The following is a 14,509-nucleotide window of genomic DNA, read 5'->3' as shown; positions in this document are numbered from 1 at the left end:
GAAGAGTTTGCAAGCACAGTGGTTGACCGTGTAATCTCCCAAGAACAAGTGGAGGACGACATCGAAAGAGGCTGTGCTAATATAGAACAAATTGTTTGCGAGATCATTGGACAGGGTGCTGCGAAAGTCAACCGGACACTAATATTTGCAAGTACAGATATTCACCGGTTCACTTGATATAGCGGCCTCTTTGTGCCTTTTAGTAGTTAGACAACAGGCTATCAGTGCGCATTTCAAAACTGCAACGGAATATGATGGCATGGAAGAGAGTTCTATTGCGAAACATATGGTCAAGATATAATTCCAGCCCTCACATAAGCCAATTCGGCCAGGGCTGTTCAGCCTGTGGTGACATATCGGAAGTCTCCAGACATGCAATCCCACTCCCCTTAATCACAATGAGAGGGCAGGCTCAAAGGTGGATATTTTTCTTCACCAAAACTAATTAACACAGTTGAAAGTATTTAGAAGTCTATATTCTTATGACCTGAGCGCTTATATGCATGGTTAGCAAGATATAATATACGATACATTGAATCTATGGACTTCTAGCGATTTTCGACAGTATAAATCAGAAGCAGCCTTGATTCCCGGGACTAGGGCTTGAGGAGGCCCATTCTATCCTGAGACCTAAATCCAAGTATTGAGAACCTCCGAACTTGCGTTGATATTGGTCCTACGAGAACTTAGTGAAAAAAAAGCATTGCGTTCTCCAAAATGCCCAGCCTCGAGGCGATTTGATTGACCCCACTGCGGGCCCACCAAAAAGGCGCATCCATACACCATTCCCAAAGCGGTCCACGAGAACGACGCCCTATAGTTAACTATGTTGATCTCCGGCTGATAAAGACACGCCGGGGAGGTTTGGATTTCTCCGGCCGCTTTTGCTTGAAACATTTCCACAGTACTCCCATCCTTGAAGCTTTTAAGCACTGAAGTCTCCACTGACTCAAGTGCTTAATTTCTATGGCTCAATATGTCCTAATTGACCTTTCCAATCTGTTCTACTGGACTCGGGCTACTTTGGTATTAGGAATCATTGAACTGAGGATAGTACCATGACAACACCAGCAGACAATGAGCAGGCATGTAATGCTCCAGAGAAAGGTCTCCCGGAGAGCAATCCACAGACGCCCCGCGAGCCTTCCAACTTGTAAGTACTGAGGTATCCCCTATCTAGTTAATTTTTTCACTCGGGCCGAGCTTACACAGAGACAGGCGAAAGCTCCTCATTATCGTCGCTGCCTTTATGCTTAATTTCTCCGGCTGTGGGCTCCTCTTCAGCTTTGGTATATACCAATCTCTTTACGAGGATATGTCGCGAAAGGAGAATAATCCATTCGCCGGTGCTTCGTCGGCCGAGATTTCGTTGATCGGGAGTATAGCTGCAGCTTTCATGAAACTTGGTGCACCATATGTCGTGGCATGGTGCAAGTACTTCAGCCCCCAGCGAGTGGTCTTTGTGGGAGGGCTCATATACGGGGTTGCCAGTGTTCTTGCCAGTTTTGGTCAAGCCTTGTGGCATTTCCAACTCACTCAAGGACTGTTGGTCGGTATCGGTACCTGCCTTTCCTTTATGCCATCTATGGCAGTCCCACCAAGCTGGTTCGGACAATATCGCGGACTGAACATGGGCATTATTTCCGCTGGAACAGGTATCGGGGGTCTCGTGTGGTCTCCAATACTCACAGCATGTATTCAGAATCTTGGGTTCCGGAATACACTTCGTCTGACAGGCTGTATTTGCACCGTTCTGATTTGTGCATCGGGCGCTGTTCTGAGCTGGGAGCCCAAGATGGCTGCGAAGCTTCAGAAAGAGACCCTGGAACAGTCTTGGGTTTCTGGTCTTCTGAAGGTCCCTCTGCCTCCTCGGGAAATCGTTACAACGCGCAAGTTCGTCGCCCAGAGCCTCAATGCTGTTTTCCAAAGCGCGGCATACTATACGCCTATTTTCTACATTGCAGCCTATTCCAAAACCCTTGGGTACAGTGACTCGGAGGGTTCGAATTTCACCGCATTGAGCAATGCCTGCAATGCTATTGGGAAAGTCGGGGTTGGCTTCGTGGCAGACAAAATAGGACGACTGGACTCATTCTTTCTGACGACTCTTCTGAGCTCCGTGTCTACAGCAGGTTTATGGGTTCCAAGCACTGTTATCGGTACCGCGAACGAATCATCCGGAAGAGGTCTTTTTATTGGATTCACCATCCTTTACGGCCTCTTTGCGAGCGCATATATTGGCTTGTTCTCACCCGCCTTGGTTGAGTTCTTCGGAATGGAAAATATGCCGCGAATAACGGGGATTATGTACTTCCTGCAGGGGGCGGCAGGATTTGTTGGAACGCCAGTCGCCGGTGTCCTAGTGGGATCTCTAGGAGGAAATCTGGCACCAGAAAACTATGTATATATGGCGGTCTTTGTGGGGGCATTGATGGTTGCATCAACTGTAACCGTCTTCTGGGCTCGCATGGAAGTCATGGTAGAACGCATGCAGGGCGGGACACAATGGCTGTGGAAATTGTAATCACTATCAAAATGTACTAAGATCGAGTGTAAGAGGGGCAGTTCCCGTTGTCGTCCATCTGACATCTTTCTCGTCATAACATAGCCCTAGGTAATACTAACACTGAAGGTATTTTCCAGCGTCTGCAGTTTGGTAAGTACGTCCTTAACTCTCCAGCCAAGATAGTACTGGAATCCATGAGAACCTGATGCCTGGGCTCGATATTCACTGGCACCTGAGGTCTTTAATCTGAGCTTGGTTCTACAGGTTTCAATAGAAGCCCGGTGTTCTAGAAGGGCAACGAGGGTTGTATTGCTACGATGAGAGAAGGGAGAGTCTCGTACCAAATAAATGTCTGGAGACTCATAAACTGCGCTGTTGTTGTTCTTAACGCGAACGCGATTCCCCTATTTTTTACCACTCATCGGTGCGAAAACTTTCCGCAGGATCAAGCTATCCAGGGCTGATTTACCATCTAATTAGATTGCAGACGACATAACACCGGTTTACGTTGTAAAGACCACGTTTTCAAGAAGGCCTGATGCCAATTTTCGAGTTGGGCTGCAAGGGCTTCCGTGATTTAATTGCCATACCCTGGCGTTGAACCTCTGGGATGGTAAATTCATGGTGGTCAACAATAGGCTAAGATCGTCATGACCATCTTGTGTCAAGGAATATTCCTAGTGTCCTCAACATAAATTTAACTGTAGAATTTCCATAAGGATTCCCCTTAATTTATGAGAATAGGCCGGTAATAAATTTCACTACCGTTGTTTAATTGACAGGGGGAGATTAAATTCAAGCTAATAATCGGTGGTGGTGGCCGCGCCGGTGCGATGACACCATCGCGAGCATATCTGAAGCCATGCATTAGCAACCTCTCGGCCAACCACCGACTACCTATCACACCCTGTTACTGGAGATCATGTGGGATCATCTAAGTCTTTCAGGCTTGATGTGATTCAACCATGATAACTTTGCTGTCACGCAATTGCATGGCATTTCCTCTCATTGTGGGGAAAGCTAAAGAATATAAATGCGCAACAGATCAACGCGAACACATAAAACGGTACCCGAAGAGTATTTTGCACATCGACAGTGGCAAAATGGGACAATACGATGACACGATAACTTGGGGTAGGCAGAAACCGATCTCAGAGAAAGGAATACCTGCTCAGCTCCTTTCTCATAGTGCGCTCACGAAACGAAGACTCCGATAATGACCATCTCAAATCGCAAGACTCCTTGCACGTGGTTGAGTCGCATATCCTTCAGGAAAGAAAGATTGGTACATTCGGAGCAATCTCTCTAGTCGTTAATAAGATCATTGGGGCTGGGTATGTGATATTTTCGGTTACTCTAGAACTCGCCGTTGTTAATCTTTACAAGGATATTTTCAACTCCAGCTACTATTTACAAGCTCAGTGGAAGTGTCGGCATGGCTTTAGTACTCTGGGTTATTGCGGGCATGATCTCTACGTGTGGTGCGATGGTAATGCTGGAGTTTGGAAGCGGCATCCCCCGGTCTGGGGGTATCAAGATTTACCTTGAACGATCATTTTCCCCTAAGCTTCTGCAAACATGCGTATATCTCTTTTATTGTGTTTTCCTTCGTGAGTAACGCGTTCCCAACCATTTAATTCTTTGTTTACTTATCTGGGGTGTTGGCCAGAGGTCTCCGCCAGTAACGCTATTACGTCCTCCTCCTACCTTCTGCTTGCTGGAGGTGTTGAATCAACTACGTGGAAACTTCGTGGTGTAGCTATTGCTGCCGCTGCCTTTGCAGTGGGTCTTCATACTATCGCTCCAAGAGTTGGAAGAGGATTACAAGATCTTCTCAGCGCGGTCAAGCTCTTCACCTTACTTTTCATCGTATGCACTGGCTTTGCTGCTCTTGCAGGTCACCGCAGGGTGCCCGATCCTCACAATTTCGACATCCACACATCATTCAAAGGCACATCGAACAATGGTTATAATATCGGCACTGCACTTCTGGATGCGATCTTTTCGTTCCAAGGCTATGACAATGTCAATGCGGTATGATCTTTCCCTGGCTGAGAATCCTTCCGTTCTCTAACTGAGATATTTTGCTTTCTTAGGTATTATCGGAGGTGAAGAATCCACAGAAGACTCTTCGTATTGCCCTTCCATCAGCAATGGGAATAATCACCGTTCTTTATCTTCTGGCAAACGTAGCCTACGTACGTGTCACTTTCATACATCATTCAAAAGATTTCTACTGATAGATTTCACGAGAGCAGTTCGCTGCGGTACCGACAGAGGAGTTTACCAACTCCAATATCACAATAGCGGCATCGCTATTTAGGAATGTATTCGGAAACTCGGCCGCAACAAAAGCTCTTCCTGCCCTTGTTGCCATTTCGGCCGTGGGCCATCTGCTCGGTATCGCATATACCGTCCGTAAGTCTCTGCCTGTGTGCGATAGGCTGGGAATCCGGAAGCTAACATTTCTACGTACAGCTCGCGTCCTACAAGAGCTTGCCAAAGATGGAATAACCCCCTTCCCTAATATCATGATGCAGAACCGCCCTTTCCGGACGCCCGTTGTTGCGTTGGCCGTCCATCTAGGAGTCACAATACTATTCATCTGTGCGCCCCCGGCAGGCGATGCTTTCAATTTCATTGTCAGCTTGAGTTCATATCCAACGACCTTCCTCCTGGCATGCATCACAGTGGGGTTAATCAAGCTCCGACTCACCAAGAACGAGAGCTGGGCCTCGTCGTTCTCCGCTCCATGGGTGGTGATTGCATTCTATCTTGCAGGTAGCATAGTGAGTCCTCCATCATACCCTAGGATGTCCTATCTTCCTAACCACTTTTCTAACTGTACAAAGTTCCTGCTTATTATGCCTTTCATCCCGCCGCCGAATGGAAAGGGAAGCACTAACCTTCCCTACTGGCTAAGCCCCGTAGTAGCTCTGGCTATCTTGTCACTGGGTATTATATATTATCTTCTGCGGTTTATTCTATTCCCTTGGGTCTTCAGGTATACATTGCAGCCTATTGCCGTGGAGCTTAGTGATGGATCTCAAGTTACTAGATATAGGATTCGAAAAATTAGCGAAACAAGCTAGATGCCGATGGCTTAATATAAGTTTTGTGGTATTTTTGCTCGGAACGTTCTACAGAACAAGCAGATAACACATGTACAATCAAAAGTAGATTAGTGGGCATGACTAGTATATCACTCTGATACGTTCAAGGCAGCATCATCACTGATCACGCCAATTGCAAAGACAAGAGCCAACTGAATGAACAGGAGGTATAAAATGAAAAACAACAACAGCTATAGATCAACCATTTCACACTCCTCAACCGGCCTCAGTCCAAAGGTCTTCAGACCACCATGCCAACTCCTCCCAAGAGCCGTCTTTGCAAACTCTCTCATCTCACTCTCATAACCACCAATCACACCCCCATCGACGTTCTCGATGCCACCAGCATCGACAATTGTCCTAGCCAGATCCGCCGAATCCCTGAGGGCTGTAACGAGGCCCAAGGCTCCCGTGGGCGGCATTACGTGAATTGCATCACCCAGCAGCGTCACCCGCGGTGAAACATCCCAGTCGGGAAGATCTAACGGAGCAGATGAGAGTCTTAACGTCGATGCTTGTCCCCTACCCTGCATCTCAAAGACGGCCCGTAGCCCAGGGCTCCAGCTTTTCGTTATACGGATCGCTAGATCCGCTGCTTCATCATTGCTAAGACACAGCAGCTCCTCATCCGGAATGCCTAACCTCGAAGAATGGGCCCCAAGAACCCAGTAAACATACGGACTCGGAAGCTCAGGCTCAGAGATAATATGCGCATTCGGGAACCACGTGGATTCGAAAAGCAGATACACCTGCCCCTCTGAGACAGTGTCATCAATGGCTATATTCATTCCTCGTTGATATTGCTCTGGGAACCTCGCAAGAAACTCCGGCGTTATGGGTGTCTTTCCATACAAGGCACGCATCCCTGTGTCGATGACCTTGGCCCCCGGGATAAGCTGTTTGCGAACGCGAGATCGCACACCATCCGCACCGACGAGAATAGCACCATCCTCGACACTCCCGTCTGTAAAATGCGCAGAAACCTTGTCGTCGTGCAGCGTGTAATGATCGAACCCCTTCCCGAAGAACACATCGTCTTTCAGCCCCGTAAGAAGTACTTTTCGGAACGTGGTCCGGTCAACGGTATACGGTTTGGGACCTTTGATTGGAGGGGGTCCTATACGGCGTGCGGCATCCACGGGCGACCCGTCCGGTTTGACCTGGACCCCAAATGCGAGACCTGCGGCACATGTCTGCTCGAAAAGCGTGTATATTTCTGGTGTCAAGGCGTATTGGAGCGCGTAGATCCCGTCCTCGCTGATCCGCAGTCGGTACCCTTGCGGCCGATAGTCGATCTCTGCGTCTTTTTCGAACAGCTTGAAGGGGATATTGTGTTTTTTGAGGGCTTGTGCTAAACAGAGACCTCCTAGACCGCCACCGATGATCAGAATCGGCCGGGACATGCTGTTCTATCTTGGATTTAGTCCTATTTCTGATGCTGCGGTACGTACTGTAACAACGCTTTGTGGATGTATATAAGACAGCGTTTACTACATGTTTGAACGGCAGGGGCTCAACCTGCCTTTATGTCTTGTGAGCTTTGGACTTTACGACTATTCTCGCGTGACAAACAACGACAAACAATATCGGGCCGGCCTGATAGACTCCGATCGAGATACTCTTACCCAACGGCCAATTACCGCAACAATGGCGTTGTTGGGTCGGAGGATTTTGCCCGATCGCCCGACATAGCTCGCAGCGGGCTTCTCATCGACATGCTGGAAACGGCGTAGAATGGAACCTGCTTAGTCGCCCCACTTAATCACTAGCATTAAGAGCGTATTCCCTGATTCGTGGAATCCGGTCTTCATACCATTCAAACATTCCATTGATTGGCCCCGTCCGTCCATGAGAGAACTCGGCAGTTTATCGGGACCTTGTCGATCCGTATGCTCTTCCGAATGACCAGACAGCTATAGCACACTTCAAGGAGCATAATACGTGGATCTCGACACATCTCTACGGATTGCTCTACTAGTGAGTCGACTCTAGTTATATCCTGCACAAACTCTCCTCTAAAAGGAACTGCGAATAGTATCACAGAAAATCATGGCTGTGCTCTGCGCCCGACGCGGAAAAAGGCGCTAAGCCCGTATTATCCGCAAACCAGTTACGATATGGTCGCATCTGCGACTCACTCGAGGCCGAGGGATATGATGGAAGTCGGAAGACTCTGTAAGGGCACTCAAATCCTCGTGACACAATAACTATCACGTGGTGAGAGTGACACTGGATAAATTGTCAGCCTTACGTCTTACACGCATATCATAAATCTCTCGATCAAACTCTCGCTCAGAAACGAAAAAGGAAATAGACATCTGACAGCCAAAATGTCTAAGTCACAGTACCGAGATGGCGAGGATGACATCCCCTCGTACGAAGAAAGCGTCCGATCGTCCACCACACAGAGACCACCGTACAACATGAGACCCGACGTAGCAGCACCACTGCATCGCCATCTAGATGCGAGTCGCGTGCAGCGCGTGCATTCTCTCCTCGAGCAGTATGTTGATCCACTTCTTGCTGAGCAAGGGTCATCAGGGCTGTACCAAACCACGTTCATTTTCATTCCCTCCAATGTCACGTCTCTACACCAGAGAGAAAAGACTAGCTACTCCACGCCTAAAGCGCCAGAGCCGGTCGGATTTCCTACCTCGACGGTGGTCAAGCTTGTTCAGCTGGAGGGTGAGGCACATACGATGGAGTTCTGGAGGCAGCCGGCCGTGTTGCGAGAATTGGAGTCCTCGCTTCGAGCTAGGCTTGCGGCGAGTGGCCATCATGTTGAGGGCCAGGAAGGGGTTCCCACATCTGCTAAAGAAACCGAATCGCTAAAGTCGAATAACGACAATAAGCCTAAACAGAAGAAGTCGCTCTGGGGTAGACTGACAGGCAACTCTGAGGCTGTTATTGTGGACCGGAAGCTGGGTTGGCGTGCCGACGACGGAGAGACGCCCGGTCGCAAATTGTCCAGGGACCAGGTCAGAGTTATCGTGGAGTGGAAGGAGGTTTGTCTGCGCGTGGAGAATGACCTGGGTCTATACGATAATTGCAACGCACCGGGAATTTGTCTCTCTGTGGAGGTCGGGGAGTAGGTGTTTGTTGTACAACTGCGTCTGCGGGAGCTATTATGGACCCGGGAAGCGGCATACGGACAAGTGTCGAGATACCTGCACTCATGCGCCTTTAGTCTTATTGTATATACAAAATCCTAATACAGCTTGAGGCGGCTTCATAGGTCCGGCCAATGCTTTGCACGTGTACTGTAAACACGACCTAGTTCATTCCTATCGTGATAAGCGGAGATCTACAGTATATCATCTTCCCCATATATCGAGCTATGAGTCACTTTTGAATGTGTTCATCTACACAACTAAACCATCTGATCCCATTAATATATGACTAAAATGGACAAAGTCTATCGCCAGCATCATGCTCTGCGCTGAACTTCGCCAATAGGCTACGAACGGCAGATTCAGTCGCTTTAGCATCCCACAACCCGTCTCGGCCTGGTAGGTTGGGGTGTTGCAGGAGGAACAGCGCAGTCTTCAATGTGTCCTGGCGAGTCGTCCTGAGACAGGCGTATAGTAGACCTCCAACAAGCTGTGTCGATAATGTAAATGGCCGACTTCTGGTGGCAGTATATTGTGGCGACGTATTAAGAAGAATCGACATCTCTGAGAGGGCAGCGTCAATCCAGTCGTCGGGAGCTGGTTGGGACCGAGAGGTTTTTAAAGGCGATACAGGACGGCTGATGCTGGACAACAGCCCACAAGGCCAGGGGAAACGTTGGAGGATTACAGCGTAGTACATTTGTGCTTGTATACGCAGCAACAATATACGCTTAGCAACTCTTTCTTCGCTGCCTTCGTATAGCTTATCTACCGCGGTCAGGTACCGTTGAAACTGCCCCTCTAGGACCCCTCTCTCGTGTAGTACCTGTGGAGGTATTTCCGATAACGGGTTATGCTTGACTTTGGCATTAATTGCAAGGTGTCTGGCTATCCAATTTTGAAGCTTGAGAAGCACAGCCTCGCTCTGAGAAACATCGATAAAAGTCTCAGGAACAACATTCTGCGTGCCACATGTTTCGCTTGGGGATGTCAAGGCGAGTCTAGGAAGTCCCCGTTGTTGATCGTAGACACTGGCCTGAACATCTAGACATGAGAGTAAAGCTGCCAGATGGGGAATAATATCATCGGGTTTGGACAACGATGACGAGTCGTTTTGACATCGCTGTAAGAGCGTCAGGCTAAGGTCGAGATGCTTGATCGCTTGCTTGGTATTTCCAATGAGAGCCTCAAAGGCATAAAACAGAACACTACAAGTAAGCGCGACTTCTGGCAAAGCACCCGGGGAGGAAAGATAGGTCGTCAGCTGTCGATGGCACTTGGCGATGCGCTGTAAGGTCTTCAAAGGTGGAAGTTTGTCATTATTGTAGCCAGATAATTCCCCAGATAGGTGATTCTGGTAAAGAGAACTGAAGGTCACCAATGCGCTACGAATGACGGGCTCGTGATGGCTTCGTTGCAGGATTAAAGTAGTCCACAAGGTCGGATCGGTATAACTTGATAAGCTCTCGGCAGCTTGGCAGCAGTAATAGTGTAGCAGCTGCCTATCTGCCTGGCTACCAGGAACTTTGAATGGGATGCAATATGAGTTGATCGAGGCTGGCCTCCAAATCCACTTCTGCACCAATGCTGAGTTGTCGGACGGATATCCGTCGCAGTGACGGCCGGTGCTGGTGCATCGCAGGCAATCAGGCCTTTGCTCGTCGCATTTTACCCGGCGAATCCTTCACAGGCCGTGAGTCAAGTTAGGCATCTCTCAATCTCACGTAGTGGGGAATGTATCGGCCGCTCCTTACTTGCACGTAAGACAACCAGTCTTGACTTTCGGCGCGCTGCGCCGAGACTTCTTTGTCAATTCGGACACTGAGCCCATCTCACTTGCTGGTTTCTTTCTCATATACGCTAGTTATCAGGAAATACTGGAGGTATCTTTTCAGAATGTCATCATCCTTCGGAATCAGACGTTGAGTCTAAAAATAAAGCCCCCGCTTTGCCTTTCCGAGCCACGTGCATCAGCCACAGCCCTACCTGGAGATGAGTAGTAGGCAAGTACTCTATATCGTCATACTTCATTCTTCATCAAGTCAAATGAACTGAACGTTGCGATGGAGATTTTTGGTATCACAAATTATCATCAGTCATGTCGGTATCCTATGGGTGGATGTATCTAAAAACAAGGGGCAGAGAGTACCCCAGTAAAGTATATATATCTCAAACATGGCGTGTCCGTTATCATTGCTAACCATTCGGGCCTATTAAGTACCGGAGGGGAGCAGAAAGAAGAGCCGGAGATGAGTTCGAGCCCGGGGTGTTACATCGTGAAACTTTGGTTTACTACAGAATGGACCCTTAATCATTCTACGTAAATACATAGGCTACGTCTACTTCAAACTTCCTGCTCTGTCCAACGTAGTCTGCAGGGCAACGTGGCAGATCCACACCGTGGACCTTCTGGAACATAACGGACCAATTGATTTAAGCATCCTTTGAACAACAAATGTCTTGGCAACTAAATATCGCCACCGCAAAATAAGGGTATCGAGAGTAGTATGCAGATCCGTCGTCATGGGCATCCACCATTAGGAATAATTTAACAACAATCCGCACAGCAGAAACAGCCCGTTGGGAAACTTGGTTCATACCCCGTTAGCTGAGAGGAGAGTGAAAGAAACCAAAGAAAATGAGAAGTAGAAGTAATATTACTAACCACGAGGAACCATGTTTTACACCGTCTTCCCCCTTCTTGTTGACCAGCTCGGTTTCTATAGCTCTGATCGCATTTCCATATCTCCCATCGCATTGATCCTCTAGGATATTCTTCGCCTGGCGAAGTTCTGACTCTTTCATCCAAGTCAACAGAAACTGCCCCAAACGTGGCCTTTGAATATCAATGGCATCTTCCATTGGCCCTTCGATTCTTTAGTACGCGTTGACGATTGGAGGTATTCAGACAGCTATAAATAGAAAAGACAACAAAGGGAAGATAAGAGCGAAGAATCTAACATACTGTTTACTGTTCTCATTTGCCGGAATGATTTCCAGATCTTCATCTGTTCTTCCTCCCGGGTATGCAGAAAGGCCTGGAATTTGAAAACTTTCTTTCCGACGCGCAAATTCTGCCACCAGAAATACTCATCGCACGAGAGATACTGCTCCAATGCATCACCTAATATGTACCTGGCAAGTCCATCGTCGGGGTAGCCAAATCGATACGGTCCGAGACTGCGGTCCATCTTCCCACCCGCGCGTAGTCAATACAGGGGCACGCAAGACGGAAAAGGGTGGAATCGACAACATACACTGGAATCCTTTACTGTCTTACAGAGGTCGGGCGTGGGGAGTGGATCATAATATATGACGTCGTTTCAACAAGCTCGTTGCGAATCTCCTTAGTGTAAGATCCCCTGAGAAGATATGGGACAGAGGAGGTTGGTCAAGGCTCTAGAGGGTCAGACAGAGTGCCAAGGCGCAGTACCTGACTAAGGAAGGTCAACCGTACTCGTTTAGGGCCGTCGACTCTGCTATTGTGATTGATTTCCCCCTGCCTGTGTTCCGTCTTTTACGCGGCAGAGTCCCACTGATAGTCCCCCACACATACTGGACACAGTTTAGATCGCCGCTGAACCCTAGAGCTTAGTTCTTCTAGCGTCGAGGCCCCCTCTTTTGTGCCCTGTTCTTTCCTCTTTTTTTTTTTTAGCAATTTCACCCAGAGATCCTGCTGAACACAGCCCCGTCAAGACACCAATCATAACTGTGCCCCAATGGTTATCCATGGAATACACTGCCCCGTTTCACTTGGCCGGTATCCCCTTAAATAATTTTGTTGACTGATTTAAATCTGACGTTAATTGTAATCATCTACTTCGGAGTGAAGTCAAAGCTTTTCACAGTGTCCCACTCGTTTCATGTTACAAATGGGGTCTGCTATTACCATGGGTGGTTAGATATCAAAGCAGAAACATAACTTGCTCCATCCTCCGGCCAATGCCCACTCTGGTTGCAGTCGGCATAGACGCACCAGTTAGAGGGTAATACAGTATCACCACACAGGCACGACAGAGACACTGTGTACGGTCGTAGAGCCATAGCCGAATAAAGTAAGAGTAAGATTTCGGCTCTCAGGAGACCGCAAATCCTCGCGGAGAGGACCTGTTCATCGGAATGGCTGGTGGACGATCGTAGTCCCACACTGAGCCCTAGCATACGTCAACCTAAATCTCTTTAATGTGAGCTGAGGTAACTCGCCCCAGGGTCCAGGCGCGCTCCACGAAACTGACATCCAAACGATCTCGTCGCTCGTGCAGTCGACACAAATGACCGGTTCTTCCCCAGGAAAATATTCCCCTTCGTGCTTTGATTTCTTCCGAGTTCTTTGTTATTCTTTCTTTGGTTCGAAGCAGCAATGCTCCTAATATCAATACTAGCGATATTCAGCTTTCTTTGCTCTGCGCCCGTCTCTGCTTCGCGAGTAATCAAATCCAACTCTCTAGACCTATGTACCGACAACAAGAACTTCACAGCTACATTTTTCAATGTAACCTTCACACCTGATACCCGTCTCCTATCCGTGGGCTTCAACGGCACGGTAGCTATCTCCGGAAATGTGGTGGCAGACCTGTCGTTGACGGCCTACGGCAAAGAGGTCATCACGAAGACACTGGACCCATGCCAGATGAAGGAACAGAGCCTGTGTCCCATGAACATTGGCAAGCTAGAGATTCCGGCGATCCAGACGACTCTGCCACAGTCCGTCATCAACGATGTTCCGAGTAAGATGCACCCGCTCGCGCCACTGGTGCAACACAGACTGACAAATGTATCCCGCTAGACATTGCATATACTGTGCCGGATCTTGATGCATCTGTTCGCGTCTACATTAATTCCACAGATACGGGGGCCCCGATTGCCTGCATGGAGGCCAGCCTCTCCAATAGTAAATCTGTTCACCAGCAGGCAGTGGGGTGGGTCATAGCACTGGTCATCGGTCTGGGTCTGGCGTCGTCGGGGATTGCATCGATACTAGGGTATTCACATGCTGCATTGCATGTTGCAGCCAAAGCGCTCGCGCTGTTCGGCTTCGTGCAGTCTCAAGCCATCCTCGGCATGACCAGCGTCCACATGCCTCCGATCGTGGAGTCCTGGACTCAGAATTTCCAGTGGAGCCTGGGTATTATGCATCTAGGGTTTATTCAGAAGATTGCCAACTGGTATCTCAGGGCCACAGGTGGGACTTCGTCGAACTTGCTATCCGACCTTGAAAACACGTCAGTCAATGTGCTCAAGCGGAAGCGATCGTTGGGTTTCGGCGCAGGTGCACTGATGAAGAGAGATTCGGGGGAAGGCGCAGCGCCCGAGGGATCTAAGACTATCTATGGCATCGTACGTGTTGGCTTCAAGGCCAGCATTGAGCGGACTGATATTTTCATGACGGGGTTTATCTTCATCATGGTCTTTATTGGATTCGCGATGCTGATCGTAGGATTAGTCCGCCTTGTCTCTGGTCTTCTTGCAAAATCCGGGAAAACCGACAGTACGAAGATGGACAGCAACACATGGGCAGTCACCATGAAGGGCATCCTGCTCCGTCTGATTCTCATGTGTTATCCTGCAGTGTGCGTTCTCTGTCTCTGGGAGTTTGCCAGTCATGATTCCCCTGCCGAGGTAGTCCTAGCCGTTGTCATGCTCTTGTCGATGACTGTTATACTGGTCATGGCAGCTGTACGCATAATACGCAAGGCCAGGCGCTCGGTTGAGATATACAAGAGCCCAGCCTTTATGCTACAGAACGACACTATGTTCCTGAACAAATGGGGCTTTCTATA

At 48.6% G+C, this 14,509-nt stretch overlaps 7 protein-coding genes across 7 annotated transcripts; 4 read left to right on the top strand and 3 right to left on the bottom strand.

The window, feature by feature from the left end:
* Positions 1 to 1,058: 1,058 nt before the first annotated feature.
* On the top strand, positions 1,059 to 2,524 carry ANOM_006863 (monocarboxylate transporter; the record flags this gene model as incomplete). The annotated part of the gene is made up of 2 exons (XM_015552119.1): positions 1,059 to 1,153; positions 1,219 to 2,524. 2 exons carry the CDS (start codon positions 1,059 to 1,061, stop codon positions 2,522 to 2,524), a joined length of 1,401 nt encoding a protein of 466 aa, XP_015405793.1.
* Positions 2,525 to 3,609: 1,085 nt separating this feature from the next.
* On the top strand, positions 3,610 to 5,598 carry ANOM_006862 (methionine permease; the record flags this gene model as incomplete). Its single annotated transcript, XM_015552118.1, has 7 exons — positions 3,610 to 3,640; positions 3,696 to 3,840; positions 3,893 to 4,116; positions 4,176 to 4,540; positions 4,603 to 4,704; positions 4,765 to 4,924; positions 4,985 to 5,598. 7 exons carry the CDS (start codon positions 3,610 to 3,612, stop codon positions 5,596 to 5,598), a joined length of 1,641 nt encoding a protein of 546 aa, XP_015405794.1.
* A 212-nt stretch (positions 5,599 to 5,810) lies between these two features.
* ANOM_006861 (FAD-dependent oxidoreductase) lies at positions 5,811 to 7,022 on the bottom strand (the record flags this gene model as incomplete). Its single annotated transcript, XM_015552117.1, has 1 exon — positions 5,811 to 7,022. The coding sequence occupies one exon, from the start codon at positions 7,020 to 7,022 to the stop codon at positions 5,811 to 5,813; it is 1,212 nt and encodes a 403-aa protein (XP_015405795.1).
* Positions 7,023 to 7,949: 927 nt separating this feature from the next.
* Positions 7,950 to 8,711, top strand: ANOM_006860 (uncharacterized protein; the record flags this gene model as incomplete). The annotated part of the gene is made up of 1 exon (XM_015552116.1): positions 7,950 to 8,711. One exon carries the CDS (start codon positions 7,950 to 7,952, stop codon positions 8,709 to 8,711), a length of 762 nt encoding a protein of 253 aa, XP_015405796.1.
* A 307-nt stretch (positions 8,712 to 9,018) lies between these two features.
* On the bottom strand, positions 9,019 to 10,560 carry ANOM_006859 (Zn(II)2Cys6 transcription factor domain-containing protein; the record flags this gene model as incomplete). Its single annotated transcript, XM_015552115.1, has 2 exons — positions 9,019 to 10,411; positions 10,484 to 10,560. 2 exons carry the CDS (start codon positions 10,558 to 10,560, stop codon positions 9,019 to 9,021), a joined length of 1,470 nt encoding a protein of 489 aa, XP_015405814.1.
* A 631-nt stretch (positions 10,561 to 11,191) lies between these two features.
* Positions 11,192 to 11,920, bottom strand: ANOM_006858 (uncharacterized protein; the record flags this gene model as incomplete). Its single annotated transcript, XM_015552114.1, has 3 exons — positions 11,192 to 11,317; positions 11,395 to 11,596; positions 11,695 to 11,920. 3 exons carry the CDS (start codon positions 11,918 to 11,920, stop codon positions 11,278 to 11,280), a joined length of 468 nt encoding a protein of 155 aa, XP_015405813.1. The 3' UTR covers positions 11,192 to 11,277.
* A 1,169-nt stretch (positions 11,921 to 13,089) lies between these two features.
* Positions 13,090 to 14,509, top strand: ANOM_006857 (transient receptor potential ion channel family protein; the record flags this gene model as incomplete). The annotated part of the gene is made up of 2 exons (XM_015552113.1): positions 13,090 to 13,456; positions 13,516 to 14,509. Coding segments are annotated over 2 exons (1,361 nt in total), but the record flags the coding sequence as incomplete, so codon positions are not given.

The sequence above is a fragment of the Aspergillus nomiae genome (assembly GCF_001204775.2).
Source record: "Aspergillus nomiae NRRL 13137 chromosome Unknown contig00183, whole genome shotgun sequence".
Taxonomy (NCBI): domain Eukaryota; kingdom Fungi; phylum Ascomycota; class Eurotiomycetes; order Eurotiales; family Aspergillaceae; genus Aspergillus; species Aspergillus nomiae.
The sequence above is the reverse complement of the archived record's forward strand: the minus strand, read 5'-3'. Positions and strand labels throughout refer to the sequence as shown.